Below are 26809 nucleotides of genomic sequence, written 5' to 3'. Positions count from 1 at the left end.
CAAACATCATTTCATCTAATCCTTCCTATAGCCACTCAATACAGGTACTATTCCCATTTTTAAAGAAAACTGAAGATTAGTTCTGAAACCAAGTCCTATACTCTCCTCATAAAACTGAGAAGAGACAGAATGAGGAGCAAATCCTTGAAAACAAGTAATATTTAAAATATTACAATTTGTGGATTGTGTTTCATAGGTTCTCAATAAATTAGAAGGGAAATGTTTTTAATCCCATGTGTATTCATTTTGAAGTATATAATTAAAAAACATATTCATCTACTTACTCATCTAAGCCTTTATTAAGTACCTACCATATGCACAATCCTGTGCAAAATATTAAAGAATTACAAAGATGAATTTTTAAATGGTGCCAACATTCAAGAAGTTTACAATCTAATGTTAGTGACAAATAGTTTAATACAAAGTGTAGGAAAGAAATTACAGATAAATATTTGCCCTTAATTGAGAAAAATCACCTTATTTCTTCATTTAAAACATAAACTGTCAGTTGGGAAACACTGTTATTATATACACCTTTATTAGTTCATCCTCTTTAAAGGAGATTGATTGTTTTTAGAAAAGAAAATGTCTCACCCTATCACATCTTTATGACAGGTTTGAATTTTTAAAACAAAAATCTACTTAAAGAGGAAAAATGATAGATTCATAAAATCAAATTAACATCACGCACAGAAAGACAAAGTGTGTCTGTAATAATATGTAAGAAGTTGAGTACAGCTGGGCCTTGTATTAAAGAGTCAAATCTGAATTATTTTAGAGATTTGCCTTGGACAAGTTATTATGTACAAATTTCATCATATATAAAACAGGGCTGATATTTATTAAAATTATAACTCGATGCTATAATTCTTTCCATCTGTCAATATACAAGGTTAAAAAGAATATAAATGCTTTTCTAATAATATAGATATCAAAAATAATTTAGAATAAAATTAAAGATAAAAAAAGTGATGATACTATGGATAATTTAACAGTAAACTCTCAGTGTAGAAATGAATGTAAATTTGCAAGTATGTATTTTTTTCTATATTTTATTTTGAAAAATGGCTCAGATAAGAAACTTAAAATACCTAGTAAAATAAGTTTGAGGATTCATTTTGTGAGATGTATTGCAGAGAAAAAGAATGAGCAAATAGTATAATTTAAAAATATTTATTAATTCATGCTTTAAAAAAATGAAAAAAATTTTTTTCAAACAAATCACTAAAGGCCAATATTTCTCTCTGCTCTGAATGCTAAGCCATTTTTTCCCACCAAAATAATGAAGTAATATATATTTTTTATGACTAATCAGTTTGTGACAGCTGTGATTCTCAAACACTTTTTAAAAATACAAATAAGATCAAAGTTGTGAACAGACCATATGTAGCAATTTTAAAACATGATAGGCAAAGCCTTATTCTAACTGACCAAATGGCCAATCGGCAGGATTTGACCTTTTCCGCTACAGATGACTTTGCTCGAGAGCCCTGCACACATCAGATGGGTTCCCATCCACATTCTTAACACAAGCACAGCTGCTAACACCCACACAGCTGCTAATACACTATGCTGCAAACAACAGCACAGACACAGGGAGGAGGCTCTGCTGATTCTGTTTTATTCTTCGACAGATTTTTCTTCACTCTCTTCATCAGCTTCATCTTTTTCCCTGCAAGAATCCTGGCTGTTGGTATCAGTAAAATAATTTTCTTCCTCATTCTCTCTTTCTTCTATTTTTTCTTCTTCATTAAAGCTAGAAGAAGAAATTTATCAATCTTTCAAAGGAAAAATGGTTTGGTTTAAAGGTAAACAAACCCTTTGCAATATACGTCATCATGTAGTCAGTCTTCCTCAGGTGTATAAGCTCCAATTCATCAGAAAAACTCTATGAAAGTGCCAGTTGGAAAAGTAAATATTTCTGTCTACGGCCATGCTCCCCTGAACGTGCCTGATCTGGTCTGATCTTGGAAGCTAAGCAAGGTGGAGCCTGGTTAGTACTTGGATGGGAGACCACCTAGGAATATCAGGCGCTGCAGGCATTTTTTTTTTAAAGTAAATATTCCTCTGAGAACTAATTTATTTTAAAACTTGGTTTACTCTTTTAACTTCATTTGAAAGCATGTTTATTTTCATTATTTATGCCAGTCAGAAATGTAAATTATTCTGCCTTAAAAACAAGATACTTCATCACTGTATAATATTTTGAATGTCAAACATGTTAAAATATCAACATATTTTACATCAGTTCACATGTATTCAACTAGGTAAAAGACCTTTAAAAAATATTATAGAACAGAATTTTATGCTTTCCTCCAGGTAAGAATTTTTTCAGAGGTATACCATTCAGACTTATATATGTTACCTTTCTTTATCTTCAGTGAAACTTTTCATCTCTTGATCGCTGAAGGACTCAAATATTCTTCCACATTGGCCTTTCTTTGAAACAAACTCATCAGATATTCCTAGTGCTTTTAGGATGTTAGAATAATGCTTTTCTGCTGCCATTCTTGCATTTTTCTATAGGAAAGACAAACCTTTTTAGATGAGAATAAAATATTTTAAATTGCTATTAAAAATGTATTGGTTAAAAGCTCCAGTGAAAATTAAATTCAGTAATCACAGTTCGTTGAAAATATGCATACCCTCTGACCAGCAATTCTATTCCTAGGTATACACACAGAGAAACTCCTACATATGTGCTCCAGGAGACATGTATAAAAATGTTCAGGATGATATTGTTTGTAACAATCCAAAACTGGAAACAACATAAATGTCTATCAACAGTAGGAAGGATAAATCGTGATCTTTTCAGACAACAGAGTAAAATAAAGCAATGAAAATGAATGAACTCTAGCTATACATCACAACATGGATGGATCTCATGAACATAATACTGAGCAAAAGAAACAAAACGCAAAAGTGTACATAATATGATTCAATTATAAAAGGCCCCAAACAGGCAAAACTAAACTATATTGTTTAGGGATAGGTATATAGGTGGTAAAACTGCAAAGAAAAACAAGGAAACGCTTATCTCAAAAGTTAGTAGCGTGGTTACCTCTAGGGGCAGGGGAGAGGGGTTTGATCTGGGAGCATTGCACAGAGTTTCTGGGGTGCTGGCAATGCTCTATTTATTGACCTGGGTGGCCACATAAGTTTTGACATATAATTATTCTTTGTACTGTAACTGTTTTATACACTTTTATGACTGCTCAAAGATATCTGGAAAAATCAGTAAGAAAATAGTTCATGTGACAGTTGTCAGAAAGTTCTTTTATTTTGTGTGCCTACTGTAATTTTTACTTTTTATAAATTACCTCTACTCCATCAAAATCATCAGTGTTATCTTTACTTTGTAGAGGAAGCTATGGATACAGCAAAAAGAACATGAATTTAGAATTGGGTTTAAATCTCCAGAACGTTACTTTCTGGCTTTGGGACCTGTAGGAGTTGTGGTGACCCTCTCGTACCTGAAGCAAATTGGAAGTCGTCACAGTTCCTGAGACAACAGGCTTTATGGAGCCACAAGAGGACTGGGTTCACACTAGTTCCCTGGCTTTAGTCCACTTTTAGCTCCTATGAGTGGATACAAACATCCTAGTATAGGGCTAAAGCAAGGTGACCAGGAATGGCCCAATTCTAATGCACAAGTGGTATCCTACACTGGAAAGGGTGTGGGAAAACAGCAAGTCTCACCCCCAAATTTAACAACTAAGAAAACCCAAGATACTCCCTCTACCCCGACTTCTGCGGTTAGCTTAAGGTCACAAGAAGAGTAAGTGATGGAACCAAGTCTCCTGACCCTTTCCTGAGTCTTTTCCACTCCAACCTGCTCCCTTCTCTAAGTTATAGTGGTCATCCTGGAGACTGAAGTTAGCTAAAAATACAAATAAGATCAAAGTTGTGAACAGACCATATGTAGCAATTTTAAAACATGATAGGCAAAGCCTTATTCTAACTGACCAAATGGCCAATCGGCAGGATTTGACCTTTTCCGCTACAGATGACTTTGCTCGAGAGCCCTGCACACATCAGATGGGTTCCCATCCACATTCTTAACACAAGCACAGCTGCTAACACCCACACAGCTGCTAATACACTATGCTGCAAACAACAGCACAGACACAGGGAGGAGGCTCTGCTGATTCTGTTTTATTCTTCGACAGATTTTTCTTCACTCTCTTCATCAGCTTCATCTTTTTCCCTGCAAGAATCCTGGCTGTTGGTATCAGTAAAATAATTTTCTTCCTCATTCTCTCTTTCTTCTATTTTTTCTTCTTCATTAAAGCTAGAAGAAGAAATTTATCAATCTTTCAAAGGAAAAATGGTTTGGTTTAAAGGTAAACAAACCCTTTGCAATATACGTCATCATGTAGTCAGTCTTCCTCAGGTGTATAAGCTCCAATTCATCAGAAAAACTCTATGAAAGTGCCAGTTGGAAAAGTAAATATTTCTGTCTACGGCCATGCTCCCCTGAACGTGCCTGATCTGGTCTGATCTTGGAAGCTAAGCAAGGTGGAGCCTGGTTAGTACTTGGATGGGAGACCACCTAGGAATATCAGGCGCTGCAGGCATTTTTTTTTTAAAGTAAATATTCCTCTGAGAACTAATTTATTTTAAAACTTGGTTTACTCTTTTAACTTCATTTGAAAGCATGTTTATTTTCATTATTTATGCCAGTCAGAAATGTAAATTATTCTGCCTTAAAAACAAGATACTTCATCACTGTATAATATTTTGAATGTCAAACATGTTAAAATATCAACATATTTTACATCAGTTCACATGTATTCAACTAGGTAAAAGACCTTTAAAAAATATTATAGAACAGAATTTTATGCTTTCCTCCAGGTAAGAATTTTTTCAGAGGTATACCATTCAGACTTATATATGTTACCTTTCTTTATCTTCAGTGAAACTTTTCATCTCTTGATCGCTGAAGGACTCAAATATTCTTCCACATTGGCCTTTCTTTGAAACAAACTCATCAGATATTCCTAGTGCTTTTAGGATGTTAGAATAATGCTTTTCTGCTGCCATTCTTGCATTTTTCTATAGGAAAGACAAACCTTTTTAGATGAGAATAAAATATTTTAAATTGCTATTAAAAATGTATTGGTTAAAAGCTCCAGTGAAAATTAAATTCAGTAATCACAGTTCGTTGAAAATATGCATACCCTCTGACCAGCAATTCTATTCCTAGGTATACACACAGAGAAACTCCTACATATGTGCTCCAGGAGACATGTATAAAAATGTTCAGGATGATATTGTTTGTAACAATCCAAAACTGGAAACAACATAAATGTCTATCAACAGTAGGAAGGATAAATCGTGATCTTTTCAGACAACAGAGTAAAATAAAGCAATGAAAATGAATGAACTCTAGCTATACATCACAACATGGATGGATCTCATGAACATAATACTGAGCAAAAGAAACAAAACGCAAAAGTGTACATAATATGATTCAATTATAAAAGGCCCCAAACAGGCAAAACTAAACTATATTGTTTAGGGATAGGTATATAGGTGGTAAAACTGCAAAGAAAAACAAGGAAACGCTTATCTCAAAAGTTAGTAGCGTGGTTACCTCTAGGGGCAGGGGAGAGGGGTTTGATCTGGGAGCATTGCACAGAGTTTCTGGGGTGCTGGCAATGCTCTATTTATTGACCTGGGTGGCCACATAAGTTTTGACATATAATTATTCTTTGTACTGTAACTGTTTTATACACTTTTATGACTGCTCAAAGATATCTGGAAAAATCAGTAAGAAAATAGTTCATGTGACAGTTGTCAGAAAGTTCTTTTATTTTGTGTGCCTACTGTAATTTTTACTTTTTATAAATTACCTCTACTCCATCAAAATCATCAGTGTTATCTTTACTTTGTAGAGGAAGCTATGGATACAGCAAAAAGAACATGAATTTAGAATTGGGTTTAAATCTCCAGAACGTTACTTTCTGGCTTTGGGACCTATAGGAGTTGTGGTGACCCTCTCGTACCTGAAGCAAATTGGAAGTCGTCACAGTTCCTGAGACAACAGGCTTTATGGAGCCACAAGAGGACTGGGTTCACACTAGTTCCCTGGCTTTAGTCCACTTTTAGCTCCTATGAGTGGATACAAACATCCTAGTATAGGGCTAAAGCAAGGTGACCAGGAATGGCCCAATTCTAATGCACAAGTGGTATCCTACACTGGAAAGGGTGTGGGAAAACAGCAAGTCTCACCCCCAAATTTAACAACTAAGAAAACCCAAGATACTCCCTCTACCCCGACTTCTGCGGTTAGCTTAAGGTCACAAGAAGAGTAAGTGATGGAACCAAGTCTCCTGACCCTTTCCTGGGTCTTTTCCACTCCAACCTGCTCCCTTCTCTAAGTTATAGTGGTCATCCTGGAGACTGAAGTTAGCCTAAAGCCTGCCTTCAGTAGTGCAGTTGTCAGATATTTGCCCAACCACGGTACTCCAGTATAATGAGGGACTATGGAGTCTAGTGTTTCATGGGAGAAATCAAAATAGCAGAGACCAATTACAATTGATAAAACTATCACCAGTGCATTTTCTGACACTCTGGAAAACTGAAAATGAAGCACTCAAACTGCTACTGAAATGCACCCACTATGAATAACAATTTTTAGAGAAGAAAGTAAACACCCATCCAGAGGCTATGAATACTAACAGACAAGCCTTGGGAAACTGAAAGGTACAGTAATGTGAGAAGAATTATGCCCCAAAGACTGTAAAGCAGAATAAAGAAATCCCAAACACAACTCTGAATGCATTAAGGATGGTATATTCTGATCTAAGCAAATTAAATATAAAAGAGATTAAAACACTAATCAAAGTTAGTGCTCTTAAGCCTTCATCTTAATTTGGTTTAAAATTCAATTTAACATCTACTCAGTTTATAAGCCCTGTAATGTCCAAGAAACAGGACAACACAGTTTGTTCTGTACTGGATCATAGGCTTAGATTAGGGGATAACTCGACAGCAGCAAGACCACAATGAACACTTACAAATGGGTAATGAATAAAGTTGTGAGTGAATTTATTATATAACTACTCTTAATTAGCACCAAAGGTCACAACAAAATAGACTGCAAGAAAAAAATGTACTAATTTATGTTAACAAAACCAAAGCAAAAAGTCATTGCCAGTCACTCTGCATATGGAATTAATTACCTTTAATATTTTATATCAAGGTGAATAGTATGTAATTGTTCCTAATTGAAATAAACATTTCCCCCTTGCATTTCACTATGCAAAAGAATGATAAAGACTATGAGGTAACAGGAACAGTTAAAATAATCGTATGGTTATTTATTTTTCTATCAAATAGTCTGTAAAAAATTTTGGCTTTGTTTCTTCAGGAAATCAAAATAACATATGATGAAAGTTTGTTATCAATACCCTAGGACTGAAGGGAAAAAAATACTTTTTATAACTGTAACTTTATTTGTAGTAATCCTTTCATTTATTTAATAATTACTAAATATCTTGTGGCAAGCCTTCATGGGAGGCAGGGTACCCAGTATGTAGGGAAAGAAGTATTTTAGGCAAAGGGAACAACATATATCAGAAGTGGTAGAAGAAATAATAGCTATGAAACTATATTTTCAACATTTAAAATTCCTTAATGGTTTTAATTTCATACACATCACTTATTTTGCCACATTTTCTCTGGTGCTTAGAAACAGTAGGATTTCACAGCATGGCAAAACTGCTTATTAATGCTGAGACTCATCACTAATACATCATCAGGGTAGTGCTCTCAACCTGGTCTAATCCCAGAAAGAAAATGATAGGTCATTATCTGGCTAATTTGATCATTATAATTGTTTTGTTTCAACAAATATTTGTTTATTAACATCTCCTCTGTGCCAGATGTTGTCCTAGGTGCTAGATGCTGGGAATATAAAGATTTGACCACCGTCCTTGAAAGCAACAAGCTGGAAAGGAGAGAGATCCTTAGATAATTTCCATACATGTGGCAGGAGCAAAGAAAAAGGTATGCAAAGGGTAATAAAAGAACACAGAGGAAAGGGCACCCCCAACCCAACCAGGGCCAACAGTGTAAGAAGTGATTTTACACTAAGACTGGAAATGAGCAGGAGGAAAAATAGGAAGAGGCTCTAAGGATGTTCAGAAAAAGAATGAATAAAGATTTCAAATTTAAAACTACTAGTCTTATATGGCCTAAGAATAAAGGGTGTACATAGTGGGGCTGCGGGGAGTGCAGTGGTAGACAAAATAAATAGGTTAACAGAGATCAGATCATAGAGGATTCTGCATACCATGCTAAGACTCCTGGATTTGTCTTTTGGGAGAAAGCAGAACAGCTTAGTGTTAAGTGTTTGAAGCAGAGTGACTTGAGTTCCAATCCTAGTTTTATTATTGACTAACCATAAATCTTATGAATTACCTTCTTTGAACTTCAGTTTCTTCCTCTGCAATTGCCACTGTTATCAGCAGTTATTAATGAACTACCCAGGGCTAACATTTTCACAAGGGAATGGGTATATCAATGGAAAAGAACAAGGCAGGAAAACCAGTCAAACCATTCATTATATTAACTAAGGCAGTAACAGAGGTTTCACCTAGCATTTTACCATCAAGAATGGAGAAAAGTAGATCCAAATATTATTTAGGAAGAAAACTTGTCAGTTCTCTTAGTGACAACTGAATGGAGAGGAAAAGTGGTTCCCAGTCATCCAAATAGTGGCCCAACCAAAATAGGAAATCAAAGAGGAAAATCTAGCTTGGGGCAAGATAAATGTAGATGCCTGTGGGAAATCTTGACAAGTGGACATAAATACCTGCAGTTGTGAGCTGGAGATAACTGCTTTGAGCCAAAGTTTATTACTTTATGCTGAGTAATGCAGAACGGCTTATAATGATTTTTCCCCTTAAAGTTGAAACTGAGACATTAAAAAGAAACTCACTACTTAAAATGACAAGCACTACATAAAATTATATCCAAATCAAACCAAAGGGTTCTTATAACTTTGACAGACTGTAATATGTAGATTCACCCACAATACATGTCCCTAGTCCTCAAAAAGTCATTGACAAGGACAGTGTTGTAATAACACTCATCTGTCCCAGGCACATGCTGGCAGAAAGCTCCAAAAGTAACAGCCTGAAATTCACATAATACAGCACTTGTAACCTCTAGTTATCCTATTTTTAAGCCATGACACCTAGGAACCTCTCCCTTATGAGTACTTAAGGAAAAGATGATCTGAAATTAACAAATCTCTCTAAAGAGAAAGATTGCAAAACAGTGTAAATTTAGTAAAATTGGGATTCACTGTTCATAGAACCAAATTATTTTTCCATTGAAAAGGAATTCCTTAAAAAATTGAACAACAAAATGAAAAGGCAATCTACTGAATGGGAGAAAATATTTGCAAATCATATATCTGATAAAGGGTTATACAAAATATATAAAGAACTCAAGTTCTTTATATAAGTCAATAGCAAAAAACAACAACAACAAAAAAAAAACAAACAATATAAAAGTGGGCAAAGGACTGAGTATACATTTTTCCAGAGGAGATATTCAAATGGCTGACAGGTAAAAGAAAAAGTGTTCAACATCACTAATCATCAGGGAAATGTAAATCGAAACCACAATGAGATAAAACCTCACACCTGTTAGAATGGCTATTGTCAAAAAGACAAGAAATATATGCTGGTGAGGATGTGGAGAAAAGGAAACCATTGTGTATTGTTGGTGGGAATGTAAATTAGTACAGCCACTATGGAAAACAGTATGGAGGTTTCTTTAAAAATTAAAAATAGAACTACCACATGATCTAGCAATTCCACTTCCTGGTATGCATCTGAAGGAAACAAAATCACTATGTCAAAGAGATATCTGTACTCCCACATTCACTGAAGCATTATTTATAATAGCCGAGACATGGAAACAACCTAAGAGCCCATTAAAAGATAAAAAGATAAAGAAAATGTGGTAATATATACACAATGGAATACTATTCAGCCATAGAAAGAAGGCAACCCTGCCATTTGCAACAACATGGATGGATTTTGAGGATGTTATACTAAGTAAAATAAGTAAGACAGAAAGACAAATACTGTATGACCTCACTTATATGTGGAACCTAAAAATAAAAAACTCAAAAAAAGATCAGATTTGTGGTTACCAGGAGGAACTGGATGAAGATGGTCAAAAGGTACAAACTTGAATTATAAGAGAAATAAGTCTCGGGGATGTAAATTACAACATGGTGACTATGGTTAACACTGCTGTATGGTATATTTGAAAGTTGCTAAGAGTAAATCCTAAAAATTCTCCTAAGGAAAAAAATTTTTTTGTTAACAATATATGAAGTGATAGAAGTTAACTTATTGTGGTAATTTTGCAATTTATATACGTGAAGTCATTATGCTATATACCTTAAACTTATACAGTGCTGTTTATCAGTTATATCTCAAAGAAAAAAACCACTGGCAGAAATAAGTCTGATTCAATAGGTATTTTGTTTCATTTTTTAATTCTCCAAAGACTTCCAAATCATATCACGAAGCCTCACCTTAATATTTGGCCAAGTTGGTACTGAAAAAAGATCAGCCATTAAAAACAGGTTGTGACACTATTATTTTGAAAATGATTGAATTAGCAGCATGTTCTTTATCAAGCATACATGCCTCATCAACAAGATCCAATGCTCAGATGTAAGCAAAACTACTTACTTGACTAATTTGGTGAAGCTGTCACAGAAATAATGTTTCAATACATTATATAACACATAAGACAAATGAACTGTAAATTAAGAGCTGGAGATGTTAAAAACAATGCTGACAATAGCTTTTAAATTTCAACAAACACAACCTGAGCAACTCTTTCAAATAGTAGTGGCCTGTTTTTTAATTTTTCTTCTCTTTCTTCTAGTTCTTGTCGGTATTCTCTCATCCTTTCCTTTTCACTCTTTCTAAAATCAAATAAAAAGGAATAGAATTTTAAAAAGAAATAAGAACTTCCATATATAACGTTGAGTTCAGATGACAAATTAGAAATTAAATTATCAGCACAGTTTAGTTTATCACCATTCCTTTTCGAGATTGGTAAATTTTTATGGAATGCAGAATAAAAACACTAGGTTCTGAAAGCACACATTTTATATCCTGGGAGCAGTCTGGGTACTTTGACAGTTCTGAAATCTTTAAGATATTATGTATTAAGGGGCTTCAAACTGGCCTGAAGCGATGAATGAATGCCCTCTATCTCATTTATAAGTATATAAACCAAGAAAAATTAGTCCAAATTAGATATCTTCTCTTTAAGAAATTTCTGCTGAAAACAAGACCTTGCTCTTCTTTATTCCCTTAAATGAGATCTCCTATAGGTTGGTGGCAAAGTTAATGAAATGATAACAGGTCAGGGGAGAAATGAGGAGTGAGGGACTATAAATATATAGAGAAACAGGAACCAAATACATAAATTCAAAGTAAATGTACTTATTGTGTAAGATCCTATAATGAATCCAACTATGCTATTTTCTCTATGTAAAATATACTAACTCTACCAAGATAATAAGATTTCATGGATTAGAGAAAATAATTATAATAAAAATGATAATTATGCTTAATCATGTACAAGTTGGTATTATGAAAAATCCTGTTAACTAAGGATGAATAGTATAATTATAAAGAATTTTTAGCTCAAGTTCATCGAATTAAGTTTCCTCCATCAATGAATCACATTGATACACATTATAAGGAACATATATAATATACATTGTAAAGGAATGTAATTATTATTATTTTTAATAAATAGTTAAAAAGAAATATTTGTAATTAAAAGCAAATATAGACTTTAGGGGCATTTATAGATTATATTAAAAATTAATAAATCATATTACTTACCTGGCTTTGTGGGGAGTTATTTTCCTACTTAAACATGAACATTTTTATGTTTATGTGCAACACAAAAATGTTCCTCTGGAACACTGATTTTCAAACTTTGTATTGAAGAATTCCAGCATTCTGTAAAGGGGTTCTGTGAATATTTTTATTTATTTATATTAAAAGTGTAACAAAATGCAACATATACCACTAAACATTAACACATATGTTAATCAACACATCACATAATTGATGTTAATTAACACCAATGTGTTAATTTGTGTCATCGGATTTCGTGCAAACCTTAGAACAAAGCTCTTTGACATATCTGTTTATTCAAGAATATTCTGAGGTTACGTGGCAAGATGTTAAAAAAGAGCTTTATCTGTATGGATCAAGATTTTTCTCAATATTATATAACGCAATCAATAATATAAAGAAAAAGATTAGATGCTGATATATTAACTATGGCCACAATGTAAAACATTTCTGTTTAACATGGCTTCATTGCCCTCATCATCAGGTGTGTGAGTATGCATGTTGGTTCTCACCATGAGGTGAGTGAGTGAATGTGAGTGTGTGTGTCAGTGTGTGCTGAATTTAAGTAACTAATAGTAACTGGAATCCAGAAACTAAAATACTAATACTATTCTTAATCTGTTCATATATGTTGGTATATATTGATTAAAAAAAGAAAGTTTGAAAACCAGTGATCTGGAGGTTCAGGATTCTTTTGTGATACCTCAGAGATTTTATTCTGGATTTAGACATTTGAGCTAAACTTTGATGTGAGTCATAAGCCTTAGCCCGTGTTGTCAGGAGTTTCTGCAATTCTTTCATTCTTTGCTTCTGCTTAGTTAGGATCCGATTTCTCTCTTCTTCCAACATTTTCTTTTCCTCAAGTGATCTCCTGAGGGCAATAAACTAAGGCTTAATTCACTTTAAGCCAATGAGAATGTTGCTTAGCAAAGATTTAACACAGGATAATTCAAAGGATGAAAACGGCAACCTTTTGAGAAGGATCTGACTTGTGAAATTGGTAATCAATAGGCTGACTAAAACCTTTTCTATCCCCGAAGATTCTTAAAATGGAAAATACATTTCTTAGAAGAACACCCTCTGGCAAAATGTCCTATATTATATAGTAAAATATATTACCAGATATAATAATTTCTTCATATTTTCAAAGTCACTGACATAAAATCAATAGTGCTGCATACACTATTTTAGCAACCATAAGTCAGTTAGCAGTGTATCCTAGTTATTTACCTTGTGGCTTGTTCTCTTCCTCTGGAAGATACTGTGGGCATTGGAGGGTTGCAGTCATATGGCACACGCTTTGCACTTCCACTTCTTACTGGTGACTTGTGCTTTGGAGACAGATAAGGCCAACGTTTTTCTTTTAAATTTTCTTCGTCTGCTACAATGTCTGCCAAAATTTTCTCTCTTTTAGTGGATGCATGTGAGGCTGCATGAAGATCGGGTGGTTTACAGACTGTTAGGGGTTTTAGATACTTCTGTTCTGAGGGGTGTCTCTGATATCTCTCAGGAACATCTCCAAAATCAGCAGTCTGGCACCTAGCCCTGTGCTTACACTTCAACTTTTCAGCCTGTTCAGGACACTTGGACTTCCTTGCAGCAAAACTTCTGCGAGCTGGTCTACGAGGTAAAGGGGATAAATTAAGTAAAAGCTCTTGGGCTCTCAGCTGTGCCCTATTGTTTCTGTAGAGCTCTTCTTCTTTTAACCTGTCATTGGAAATTAAACCATAAGTAGATCGAGGTATAAGTCTGGCTTTAAATCGATTTGTTTTCTTTTTAGACTTAAAAAAGTCTCTCAGCTGCTTTTCTCGGATTGCTTGCTTTTGTTCCTCCCTTGCAATAAACTTAAATGGCTTTTGTGAGGCCAAAAGAGCTTCTTTATATTTCTCCTTCATAGTCTTTCTCCGTTCTTCATTTTGCTTGACTATATCATGATAAAGGGGGAGAAAGACAAATGCTGGAACTGGATTGGCTCGGAATTTTTTCTTACACTCTGAATCTTCTTCTTGTTTTTTGAGCAGTTTTTGTACCATTTCAATATCTGATTTAGATTTCATGTTCTCTTCTTTTTTCTTCTGTTCTCTGATCATCATTTGAAAAGGCTCAGGTACTGTAATCTTTGGCACCCATTCTTTAGGTTTCTTCTTTGTTTTTTCAACTGCCGGGAAGTTAGCATCTTCACACTGAATATAATCTTTAACAGAAAAGTTTCTCCACATGTTGTTGATGAGCTCCTTCGCATACGTCATCCTTCTGTTTTTCTCGGGATACTCCTTTTCTAAGTTGGGCAACTCATCTTCAGAGGAAGTCATAATCAAGGAGGAAGCATGACTTAAATCAGGCTCTGAAAGCGATGTTGTTAATGAGATAGGGTGATAGGAATTCTTTTCCAAGACAGACCTAAATGAGGGGAATAATTAGGTTACACTTTCAGTCGTATATGACCAAAAATAAAAATTAAGAATTACATATTTTCTTAGATCAAGGTATAATCAGAAGATAGGAGCTGGATAGGGCTTATAAAAATGATCATTTTTATTTAGAATAGAGCTGGAAGATGCTCATAAATTATCTAATTCAACACCCTCATTTTATAGGGGAAGAACTTGAGACAGCCAAGGCTCCTTGTGTCTAACCTCTGTTGAATTTATCCACGTTTTCTAGAGTCACATCTTAAAGCATACATCTGATCATGTCACTCCCCTTCTTGAAACTTTTCCATGATTTTTACTGTTATGAAGTCAAGTGTAGATTATAAAGCCCTTCAAGATTAGCCCCTGCCTACTTTTTCAGTTCCACTTCTCCTCTCCCTATCCCTAGTCACCATTCTTAAGTCACATCCCTCACACACATCATGACTTTTCATGCCACCATGCCTTTGCACATGTGGTTTCTCTGCCTAGAAGGCCACTCCTTGCTTCCTGCATCTGCTGCAGCTATTCTTCCTTCAAAACTGAACTCAGATATGATTTCAGTAGAAAATTCCTGCCTGTGTCCCTCCACTGACACCTTGACATGATCAACTGCTTCTTGCTCTGTCTTCATAACACTGTTATACCATGTTGTATTGTAATTTTGGGTTCTCAGCTAGTCTTTGAGCTCCTTGAGGGCATCTTGATTTTGAGTCCTCAGTGTCCAGGTAAGGTCTGGCACACAGGAGGTGCTCATTCAGCACTGACCAAATAGATGAGTTAAAGGACTTGCCTCAAGTTTCAAAATAGAAGAGTTTATAGCAGAAAAAGAAATCGGTCTTGAAATTACAGACTATTTGGAAAGTTTGAATCAGATCTATGTTTTAGTCCTGAACTCTTTGTACTGTATCTTTAATGAGCTCATGTTAATCCACATATTATAAGGGCTTTTAAATTTTAATATTCATAATTTAAAAATGGCCCAGACTAAATATTCTGCTACATGACTACAGTTCTATGAATGACAGATCAAAGGAAAAAGATCAAATGGACACAAAATGACCCTCAAAGCAAGAAGTCACCTAGTAGGTTGATGAAACATTAAACATTTTGAATAAAATCTTACCGTCATATATCATTCAAAGTATAAGGGGGAAAAAAAGTACAAGGGGGAAAAAAAGTATAAGGGATATTTGACAGAAAATATTCTGAAATAATTTTGTTCTGTACTTTTAAGTATACATTTTATTTTAGAGTCCACAAATAACATTATGTACAAACTTACATGGAAGAGACACTAGGCGCTTCTTCCCTGATGATTACTGGCTGAACTTCATTTAAATTTAATTTATTCTGGTACATTTTCTCTAACTTTGCCATAGTTTCCACGTGGGCAGCCTTCAGCTCTTCTAGTTTCCTAAAATATTCTTCATTAGAGTAGTAAATACCAGAAAAGTCCACGAGGTCTTCACTGCTTATATGTGTTCGATCATCCACTCCAGAAACGTTGGTGTTAAAATCAGCCTGATAGAAGGAAAAAACCTGTTATCTGGTGTTTAGAATTGAAATACAAATAAATTTGACACTGATTCCCAATGCTGCTGCTTATTTGTGGGCTTCATACATACACTAATGGATTATAAGTTACTTGTGGGCTATGCATTTTCCCCTAATGACATTTTATTAAGAACGAGAGAGAGAGAGAGAGAGAGAGAGAGAGAGACAGACAGATAGACAGACAGACAGACAGGCCAAGCTGCCAGAAAATAAATGCCATTTAATCCATTTTATAAAGAATGGTTAGATTCCCAGACTATGTACTAACCCATACACTATAACAGGATAGAACCAAACCACCCTTTATAAAGAGCCTCCTTCCGAATTTTAAGTTTTAACTGAAATGAATAAGAACACAGTTCTTCCTGCTGCAAACCAAGCAACCACAGCCCAACACCCTTGCCCAGCTGGGCTTCTGCAGTATAGGCCCCAAGGGGGTCCCAGTGGAGGGAAGATAGGGGAAAAGGGGAATGAAGGCCGCAGAATGGAGGGAACAAAGTTCTCAGGGCTTATCAAGAAGCCAGGGAGATGTCCAGAAGAGACCTGAAGAGGAAGTAGGAGGGTGTGGAAGGGGGTGAGAGGGACTGTCAGAACAGCCATTCCTGTGGGCCACAAGAGCAGGAGCTCCCCTATGTGACAGGAATTTTGGGAGTGAAAAGAGAACAAGAGTATTACAGTAACTACACATAGTGTAGTTATTCGATATACAGGTCATGCCTGGAAGGGGCTGACTGATCTTCCCTCATTCCTTTCATACACCTTTCAAAGTTCTTTCAATTGAAGCAACTGTAGAGGTAAAAACCCCATTTTCTCCATAAATATAGAAATTTTAATATTTTCTCAGTTGAGAAACAGTTGAAGTTATTTATGAAACTACGCATAATAGGCTGCTGACCATGGTCTCAAATTTAGCCTACTACCTGAAGTAGACTCGAAATTTTTAAAAAGTGTATTTGCCATAGAAAATTATAGACCCAATCAGACAAGATACTATGAAATAAATCTGAGTAGCTTCTCCTAATGGGTAAATTCAGAAGGGTCAATTGTATGTAATAGTTATTGATATAGTGTTTTAAAAAATGGGCTAAAAACAGTGTACCAGAGGTGAGTGTTGTGCCATTTGGGGTAACTTAGAGAAAATGAATAAAGGAAATCAAGTTTTCTTCAGTAGAACTGCTGTGCAGAAATTTATTACCAACAAATCTATGACTCCAAGAATTGCTTTATTGTCGTACAACATAACCAAGATAACTTTCTGATGTCTTCTACTATTTCTACATGTGCTCCTCACCACTTAGCTGTAGTGATGAATGCTTTGTTAAATTCCTCATTCATTAAATATTTAGGGACAACCAGTATTCAGTTAGATGCTGAAATATACAAGTCAGATAAAAACTCCACCTTTGAGAAGCTTCCAGCTAGTTTAGGAGAGGATGTGTACATAATCAACAACAGGCTTTGAATAGGACAGAACTCCTGATTCCTGCCTATGAGCTGCTCCAAGCTGAGCAGGGAGAGAGATGAGTGACCACGTACGTTACAGTATCAATCACCAAGACTGGGAGTGGCGGGGGGGGAGAAGAGGCAGAATTTACAAAGATGAGCTAGACTGGAGACATAAGGTTGGATGACAACAAATTTTGTCAGATAAGGGATGCACTGAAAAACAAAGAAATCTGAGGCACAGTGCTAGAACATTCATCATATGTTACCACATGATGATGTAACTGGCAGGTACTCTGTTCTTGATGAGGAAACTGAAGCTTGGAGATTTAGGTGACACGTTTGCAATCACATAGCTAGTAACTACTAAAGCTGGGATTTAATTCAAATCCCGTGTTAGGTTCCAAAGACACACCACACTCCTCTCAAGGGCAGGAAGGGTTTTTGTTTGTTTGTTTGTTTGTTTTTTTGCCACAAGAGGAAGGAACAACCATGGTGTGCTCAGAGGGAGGTAAATAGTCTGAGTAGGGGTGGGGAACAGGGCATATGGAGCACAGGAAAGGATAGGAAAACAGATGAAGAAGGCAAGTCAGCAGCCTCAACTAAGAGCCCAAGGGATGTGAGCAGAGGAGTGACATGATCAGTAATATTCAGAAGGATTCTTCTGGTAGCAGATAGAGTTTAGTGAAGGAAGAAAGGTTGGTAGCAGTTAATGAACTACTGCAAAGGTCTGAGATAGATGTATTAAGGGCAGGATTAGTACAGCAGCATCAAGGAGGCTGCCTTGGTAGATTTAGGAGGCTGATTCATGAACTTGATAATGGCCTGGATTGTGGGCAAGAAACTGAAGACTTTCATTTGGAGTGCTGCCCATCTAGGTAGATGGTGCTGCTACCATTCATCAGTATAGAGAATACAGGGAAGGAGAGTGTTTTAGGAAAAGGAAATGCATTTCTCTTTTAGACGCACTGAGTTTGAGGGGATAGTAGGACAGCCAAATGTCCAGGAAACAGGTGGTAAATATATTTGGAGGCCTGGTAAGAAGGCTGGGCTGAAGATGGTGATATGGGAAAGATGCACACAGAAGTGGCAGGTGCATCCTTGGATGTACCTGCAGAAAGTGTGGGCAATAGGACAAGAATCTGAGGATGGAAGTGTTGGCCAACATCAACATTTAAATAAGCAGCAAGAGGAGGTAAGTATATTTAAAGGATGGGAGCTTTTGTTTGGTTTGAGTTTGTGAGATAAAGGAAGGCTTCCTTGAGCAGGTGATATTTGAGCTGAATCAAGAATGGAAGAATCTAGAGGAACAGAGAGAGTATAGGGGGAAAGAAAGAGAAAGTACTCTGGACAAAAGAAATGACATTAGCAAAAGCTGCAGTGGTGGGGAGCATGTTGGAGAATAAAGTGACACAGTTGGAGGGTAAGAGGAGAATAAAATGCATAAGGCAATTTTGGGAAGCAAGGCTGGAAAAGGAGGTTATGGCAAGCAGGAAGTGGTTTCCATTTCTTGTGCTATTCACTGGTTACCTGGTTTCAGCTGCCTTAAAACCCTTAGAAAATGAAAGGGTTGAATAGAAGTTAAGAGTGTTTGGAGTGTTCAGTTTGGAGTGTTCTTATGGCTTAGGAGAAAGATTACAGACAGTTTCAGAATTATTCAAGCCTGTACTTCTTAGTCATGTGACATGGGCCCTAACCTTTTTAACATCAGCTTTATGATATGTAAAGCAAGTGTGCCAGTATGTTAAACTATTGTCTCTCAGCTCCAATGCCACCCTTCTGTACCCTGCAATGTGATGCTGGGGATGGGACTCTACAAACCATATTTGTGCTTTGCCAGCTGCAACCCATTAGACTCTGCCAAAAGTGGGGCTAGAAGGAGACCGCAAGGCTGGAGTAGAAAATAGGGACCTACTCCTTCCTGTTAGTTCTCTGTCTGCTTGAGTCACCCCTGAGCAGCAACAGTTCATTCTAGTAGCAGTGGCTGATTCTAGTTTGCTGTTTTTCCAAAGCTCACAGCATCAGCAAAATCACCTCAGGACCTTAGCACATGCTGTTCTCTCTTTATTCAAATGTTATCTCCTCAACGAGGTCTTCACTGACTACCCTAACTGAAATTATAACCTCGTCCCCAACTCATTGTCAGCATCCCTTTTCTTCTTTAAGTACTCACCACCCACTGATATTCTACAGATCTTTACTTATTTGTGTACTGTATGCCTGCCCCTACCAAAAAGTAAGCATCACAAAGGCAAAGGCGAGGATTTGTCTTTGTTCACAGTTTGTTCTCAGTGCCTAGAAAAGTGCCTGGCCAAAGGCAGATGCTCAATACATATTTGTTGGATGAATGAATGTACAGCTAAAAAAATAGTAAGTTTCCACCAAGACAAGAGGACAGGTATTCCCTCACAAAGGGCTGAATCATTCAAAGAAATACTGACTGCTCTAAAGAGGTATATATTCAACCAAGTATTAAGGAAAGGGCTTATTTTCCAAAACGTATAACTAAAACAAGGAGGATATGCCAAAGAACTGTTTTTAGGCAAAAGCATTCATATGCTCCCTATTCATTCTTTTAGACCATCCCTTAAAAGAAGGCTTTACAACAATCATTTACACAAAAAGGATAAAATTTGTTTGGACCTGGAAAACTGTTTGAAAAAGATATAGAAGGATGAGTAGCTTCTGAAAAGATGTGGAAGGTCTAATAATTTAACTTATTCACTGACTTTTGACAGTATCCATTCCATTTCCACTTCCTACTGTTAGCACTAGCCTGACCTTTTCAGATAAACTGATCCCACAGTGTTTTACCTAAAACAGATGAATGGTTAATAAGGAACTTCTAACTCTTAATTTCATTTTTAATTGTCTCCACACAGAAGAAAATATTTTAGTAGATCAAATAACCTAGACTTAAGCACATTATTTTCCAAGAGCCTAAAATAGCACTCTTTCCCTTTAATTGTTCGGCTTTTTGTGGAATGTTGTACACGTAGCCACTAGATTAGAGGATAATCTTCCCTAGATTGGCTTGACCCATTTAGATGATGACTCCTTCCAGCACATGTGCTTCATTAGTGATCAGCGCTTACAATTATTTGTGGTATTGTCTTTCTGTATCATCTGCAATTCTGGAATTTTTATTAAAATTTTTTTGCATTGAAAGGATTCGTAAGGAATGAGGTAGAGCTACATGTAAACCCCCTCTTTTCCAGTTCTGCTGGCTTTCACATCCTGATCACACAAAGCTCTTCCTTTCCCTATCTTAAGGTCTCTGCATATGCTGTTACCTCTGCCTGGAATGCTTTTCCCATCCCACTCTTCAAATGGCTACTCGTTCTCATCTATCAGTCATCGACTTAAATGTTAACTCATTTAAGTAGCTTCCCTCCTACTACTTTTTAAAATCATAGTAACCTGTTCATTTCTTTCCCAATATTTCCCATCTTACAATCATCTGTTTTTTATTATCTAACCTCCCCACCAGACTGGAAGCTCTGTGATGACATGAGCTATGTCTGCGTCATTCCTCACCGAATAGCACTTAATAAATGCTCAATATTTGATGAAAAAGAGAAGGCCACTTATTAGGAAAGTCAGTGACATTTTAACTGTGGATTATAGAATACTTCTTTACCCATATCATCATCAACTACATAACAATGCCTATGAACTGATATCTCCAACTGAGGCTAAATTCAAAGAACTTGCCTCAGTGCCCAACATGGGCAGAGTCCTGCAAGGGGTGGGGGTTGGAAGCTTCCGCAAACCAAAGGACTGAAAGGGACCTGGGGGCCTACTGTGACAGCTGGTTCTCTAATCAATTTTGTGTGGTGGGTATGGTATCTGAGTTTGCTACATTTTATAGATGACAAAGTTGAGCCAAATTAACCTTTAAAGATCAAGGTGGAGACTTAAGCCAGCTTGGCTCCTGCACACTCTTTCTTGCCTTTTCAGTGTCCTTTTTCCCTACCCCAGTATCCTCTGGCTATCAGGCAATAAGTGGCAGCTTATCCAGGTTTGCTTTTTGGATCCTGTAAGTGTGGTGGTCTCAGAACAGTGTCATATTTATACAAATTAACCTCCTTTATTTTTTGATAGGATCTTGTTTGAAATTAGCTCATTAGATAAATTAATCTCTCCTAAGGTAATAAGTTTCTAACACAAATCTGCAGTTTAACAAAGCATTCTGGAAGTACTGCAACTATAGAAATGACTGACTCCTCTACCCCCCAAAGTAGGATTTAATCTTTGGGCAGGTTGTTCAAATGACAGTCCTGCTGGCAGTAATTATTATTATTATTAATTTATACTAACTGTTCTTTAGCTATGACACACACTCTTTCATTTGATTGTCATAACATACCAGTGAGGCAAGAATGAGAGACAATTATAGTGCCTTTACAGATAAGGAAACTGAGATAGAAAGAAGTTACATCTTAATATCATCTAGCAAATGGCAGAGAATGAGTCATAATCTAGGACTCCAAATCCTTTTTCTCCATTCAAATCTTTTTCCTCCATCATTTTGTCTCCTTTGTTGGCTATTGAAACTTGTGTAGGGGACATTTTATCATGAATGAAATTGGTCCTACAACTCTCACTCTGGTTCATGTTCAGGGTCTCAATCTGCCTTACTCTGGATAACCTTAAGTAGTTTATGTCTGTTGGTGAAATGCTGACCATAAAAGGTGTCGCTACAGATTTCGTGATTAACAGTTTTAGTGTAGATTAAAGAGATTAAATTCCAAAATATCCAGTGATTTCCATTAGCGCTAGACCATAACGTTTTGTGTCTGAGAGGCTTGGACATATGCCATTAAGACTCTTTAACTGGGGGCAAGGAGGTTTATATCTGCAGATTGACAGTTAAAATCCAAGGTTTCTATATTTTAAGAGAATAGAACAGATGGCAGATTCTCCGTCTACCTGGTGGACAGGTGTTCAGAACACATGTGACACTGAAAAATGATCAGTGAAAAGGCTATCCCACCCCACCCTAAAGAGCCATTTAGAAAACATTGGGTCCTCAGTAATTTGCTTCTCTAGATGCTTAACTATATCTGTTTGATCTATCCACTGAACTCTTGATGGTTTTAAAAATCGCCTTTTAAGCATCGTGTTATCAGATGCACTGATAACCAAGACCTTAAGGTGACAACAAAACACACCTCTGACAGCACCGTTGATTCACCTGAGTTTTATGGACTATCCTCTACAGGTAGCTCAGTCTTCCCTAAGTTAAAAAGGGGATATCTACTGACAGATGCTGGAGCATAAGGAGTAAAGTTCTGTACTTTGCACTCTCTAGTCTAAATATAGTAAATGCTCTCCAAGAAATTTTTACAACCTCTTTGGGGAAAATTAAAACACTTCAGCGCTTCGGTTTTGAGTTTTCCGTGAGGACACAGAGAAGGTGGTGGGGCCAGAATTACCAGGTAGGGAGGATCTGGACAGGGCGCCGCGTTTCCCAGCACGTCGCTCAGCCCAGCGGGGACGCTCAGCCCTCAGACAGCACGCAGCCCCAGCCCGCGTCCGGCCCCTACATTACCGGCGCCCGCGCCGGCCGCACCGCCGCCTCCTGCTTTTCCTCTTCCTCCTCCAAGGCCGCCGCCGCCGCCAGAGCTTCTAAGGGGTCTTCGCGTTCGTACTGGGCGACCCGCGCTCCGGTGATGGGATCTACCGGGATTTGGAGACTGCTGGCCGCCAGCTTCGCCGCTCGGTGAGAGGCGGCCATCACCTCGCCGCCGAGGCCTAAGCGCCCGCGCTGGCCCAGGGCGGAGAAGCCGGCGCGGCCTCAGGCTACCCAGCGGCTCCCTGCTTGGGGCGGGGGTTACTAGGGGTACGGTAACTAGGGACGCTACAGGGGCCGCGAGGGGCCAAAAGTCACTCAAAATCCTCTCACGCTGCGGGAGAGTCAAGGCGGGTGCCTCCTGGATAGAGGGAGTTAGTGGTCTGTGCTGGTTTAGAGGGTTAGCCCGGCAGAACAGGGCACCTCTTCCCCAGCTTCGCGCCTCACCGCGTAAACACAGACTTTGCACATCATACTAGTGAAACAACTTGATTTGTGAAAAAGAAAAAAAGCGCCTTTTCATTCATTGAAATAATGTTCGAAGGAGATGGCGGTGGCAGAGGAAAGCAGGGGATGCTGTTGTGTGGCAGCCTCAGAACTGTGGCAAGGTTTGCATCTCGCTAACATGGCTCCCCCCGGAGCCAGAGAATGGAAAGGAGTACAGTACATTCTACTCTGATTGACATGAGCTACCAGAAATCTACCAATCCGAAGGAGGCTACTAGAAACGCTTTTTCTTGTTCTGACCAATAAAAGCCCAGAGTTGGGGAAGCCTGGCCCACCTACCAGTGAATGACAATACAGGTGTATGAACCCGGTGTTTGCAGCTTGAGTTCATCAACTTTATAGTGGTTAGCACTGGAGGGCGCGAGCGCCGAACTGTAACCACAGACATACTCCCTCTCCCCCTTACCCTGTCAACATTTCTCAATGGCACCTTCCTTCTACTCCACGTGGCTGTTAAGGCTCAGCCTGAGAATTGCAAGCATGTTGCTGTCACAGCTACCTGCTACCTAACCCCTACTTTCTGAGGCTGACGCAACTCTCTCCCCCGCCCCCTCACCCCAGCCTCCCGCCTCCTCCTGCCCCCGGCTCTACAACCGGCATGGTCACCATAAAGCTACGGTATGCTGTCTGGAATCCATCTCTAAGGGCTGAGCCCTTCTTATCAAGCCTTTCTTGTTCGCAAGTCTGGAGTGTGAGCACCTGCAAAACCCCCACTCTCCATCTCCTTCAGATTTTTTGAGCTGAAATTTGCTTCGCACACTGAACCGGCTCGATTCTGAGCAGAATCCAGAGTCAGAAGCCCGTGAGGTATGGACGCCCCAAGTGACCATAGGAGGGACCTCCATTCATTCACATGCAGCTGATTCTCTTGAGATTTGGTGTAAGCTCATCCCCAAAACAACAAGACAGGTCTACATGTTGAAGCACTGCAAAGCGATGACTAGGCAAGAGTAGAATAGAATAGAATAGAATAGGAAAGTTGTCTATGTGTGTAGAAGAGCTGAAAAGTTTCCATTTACCAGCAATATTCTAAACTTGCAGATATCTAATAACATAGCCTCAAAGTATATAGAGCAGAAATGGACAAACTTACAAGAAAATGACATCTTAAATCATCATAGGAAGAATTATTTTTGCACTTTTGTATTGAGATGTAACATATACAAATGAACAGATCTTAAAGTATAGTTGGATAAATTTTGATAAATGCCTTCACTCATGAAATCATACTATTACGATATAGAACATTTCCATCATCTCAGAAAGATCCCTTGTGTCCCTTCCCAGTCTATTCTCCATTCCATCCCCTTCACTGTTCTAGAACTTCATATAAATGGAATCATCAGTATGTACTTTTTGCTCCCAGCTTCTTTTGCTTGGCATACTTTTTTTTTTTTTTTAGATTCATCCATGTTGTATATATCTGAGTAGTCTGTTCTGTTCCTTTTTAATTACTGAATAGTTTTATTTGCTGGAAGAGATAATTTTCCAACACTGGAGGAATTTTCCTCATTTTGTTGTGCTATTTATAATGTGAGTTACAGACAAGGCATATTCAATCTACATTATTTACATTGTCTTTATCACTTTAAGTTTATCCATTCACCAGCTGGTCACTTGGTTTTTTTTTTTTTTTGGCTGTCATTTTGGGTCCTTTAGAAAGCAGACATCAAGGAGTTAGAAGTGCAAGAGGTTTGTTGGAGGAAGTCATGCGAAAGATAGAGGGAGAGAAGTAGGAAAGTCTTCATGCCAAATTTGACACCTTAGAAGGAAAGGGAAAATAATCCAATTTAATAACCAAGGGGGAAAAAAGAAAGTAGGGATACAGGAATAAGCACAGGAAATGAATGGAAGAAATTAAAGGAATGTGCAATAGAGAAGACTTGGAGAAATGTCTATTCACGTGCTTTGCCTGTTTTTGAATTGGGTTAACACTTTACATATTCTGGATTTCAATCCTTTATCAGATACGAGATTTGGAAATATTTCCTCCCTTTCCAAGGGTTTTTTGCTGTTCATAGTTATCTTTTGATGCACAAAAACTTTTACTGCCAAATCTAATGTCATGAAGCTTTCATTTTACCTGAATTTAGTCACTTAGATCTTTGATCCACTTTAATTTTTGTGTAGTGTTAGGTAGAGGTCCAACTTCATTCTTTTGTGTGTGGACATTGTTTTCCCAGCACTGTTAAAGACTGGCCTTTCCCCATTGAATGGTCTTGGCTCCATTGTGAAAAACCATTTGACTATATATGTGAGGGCTCATTTCTGGGCTTGCCATTGCTTTGTCAGTCAGTCTTGAAAATAGGAAGTGTGACTCTTCCAGTTTTGTTCAATATTGTTTTGGATATTCAGGTTCCCTTCAGATTCCTTATGAATTTTAGGATGGGGTTTATTTCTAATGTGTTATTGGGATTTTGATATGGATTGTATTGAATCTGTAGATCGCTTTGGATAGCACTGACATTTTACGAAGTCTTCCAATCCACAAACATGGATGTTTCCTTGTCATTTCAGCAGTTCTGTAGTTTTCATTGTGCAAGTCTTTTATCTCATTAATTATTGTTATTCTTTTTGATACTATTGCAAATGGAACTACTTTTGTAATTTCCTTTTCAGGTTGTATAGAAATGCAACTGATTTGTGTTGACTTTGCATCCTGTTATTTTGCTTAATTTATTAGTTCTGACAGGATTTTTTGAGGATTTTTAGGGCTTTCTACAGTTAAAACACGCAACCTTGTGAAGAAATGATAAAAGTTCCAATAGAATTTGTATTAGAGAAGTATTTTGACAAGTTTTTAGGATGTACCTCATTCGTTTTACACAGCTAAAAACAAAACCAAACCTTATTTTACAGTGAGCATCTAATATCCATTAAAAAGGGGAGACAATAATCTGAATTACTAAATTTTAGACAATCCACAAATAGGTATCTAAGCATATTAAGAATTTACCATTTACCAAATCAGTTATTTTGAATTGTCAGATACAAAGAAAAGCTTCAGACTGGTTGGCTGAAATTTTCCACAAATGTGGAGAGCCCCAGTTGCTTTTATAACAGTCCTTGTGAAATATAGGAGTGGTTCCAGATTTTGTAGGACCAATGTATGGTCCACCTCAAATCTGGCCTTTATTCAAAGGCAATCAGAAGCTGTAAAAGCTTTTACAAACTGGAGTGCCTGGCAAGTTTTAAGAAGTCACTAGCTACAATGTGTGCAGAACTGACAGAAAGAGGCTGAAGTGAGGACAGAGATTAGATTTTATACTATACATGGTGAGAGATGATGCTTCATCAGGGTAGAAACAATGTTTAAAACCACTGAAACAAGACATGTCAGTTAAGATTCCCTTTTGTATAAATAACATTTGCTGCATGTATGCATACTTTTATTTGTAGAA

The 26809-nt window shown here is 37.3% G+C and overlaps 2 protein-coding genes and 2 pseudogenes across 4 annotated transcripts; 2 read left to right on the top strand and 2 right to left on the bottom strand.

Annotated features, from left to right (window-relative positions):
* Window positions 1-277: 277 nt before the first annotated feature.
* LOC105308399 (protein FAM161A-like) lies at window positions 278-2576 on the bottom strand. Its single transcript, XM_011384355.2, has 2 exons — window positions 2366-2576; window positions 278-1756 (listed from the first exon to the last, which is right to left on the bottom strand). Exons 1-2 carry the CDS (start codon window positions 2506-2508, stop codon window positions 1621-1623), a joined length of 279 nt encoding a protein of 92 aa, XP_011382657.1. The 5' UTR covers window positions 2509-2576; the 3' UTR covers window positions 278-1620.
* On the top strand, window positions 1924-2042 carry LOC111733513 (annotated as a pseudogene).
* A 1564-nt stretch (window positions 2577-4140) lies between the features above and the next one.
* Window positions 4141-23555, bottom strand: FAM161A (family with sequence similarity 161 member A). 3 transcript variants are annotated; one of them, XM_011384351.2, is made up of 7 exons: window positions 22881-23555; window positions 15612-15850; window positions 13146-14315; window positions 12619-12786; window positions 10864-10963; window positions 4901-5055; window positions 4141-4291 (listed from the first exon to the last, which is right to left on the bottom strand). In XM_011384351.2, the coding sequence occupies exons 1-7, from the start codon at window positions 23064-23066 to the stop codon at window positions 4156-4158; spliced, it is 2154 nt and encodes a 717-aa protein (XP_011382653.1). In that variant the 5' UTR covers window positions 23067-23555; the 3' UTR covers window positions 4141-4155. The 3 variants fall into 3 exon arrangements, with proteins under 3 accessions (XP_011382653.1, XP_011382655.1, XP_011382654.1); XM_011384353.2 differs by having other exon boundaries at window positions 22765-22895; XM_011384352.2 differs by lacking the exon at window positions 12619-12786 and having other exon boundaries at window positions 22881-23551.
* On the top strand, window positions 4459-4577 carry LOC111733512 (annotated as a pseudogene).
* Window positions 23556-26809: the final 3254 nt, after the last annotated feature.

The sequence above is a fragment of the Pteropus vampyrus genome, unplaced genomic scaffold (assembly GCF_000151845.1).
Source record: "Pteropus vampyrus isolate Shadow unplaced genomic scaffold, Pvam_2.0 Scaffold571, whole genome shotgun sequence".
NCBI classification, from domain to species: Eukaryota; Metazoa; Chordata; class Mammalia; order Chiroptera; family Pteropodidae; genus Pteropus; species Pteropus vampyrus.
The sequence above is the reverse complement of the archived record's forward strand: the minus strand, read 5'-3'. Positions and strand labels throughout refer to the sequence as shown.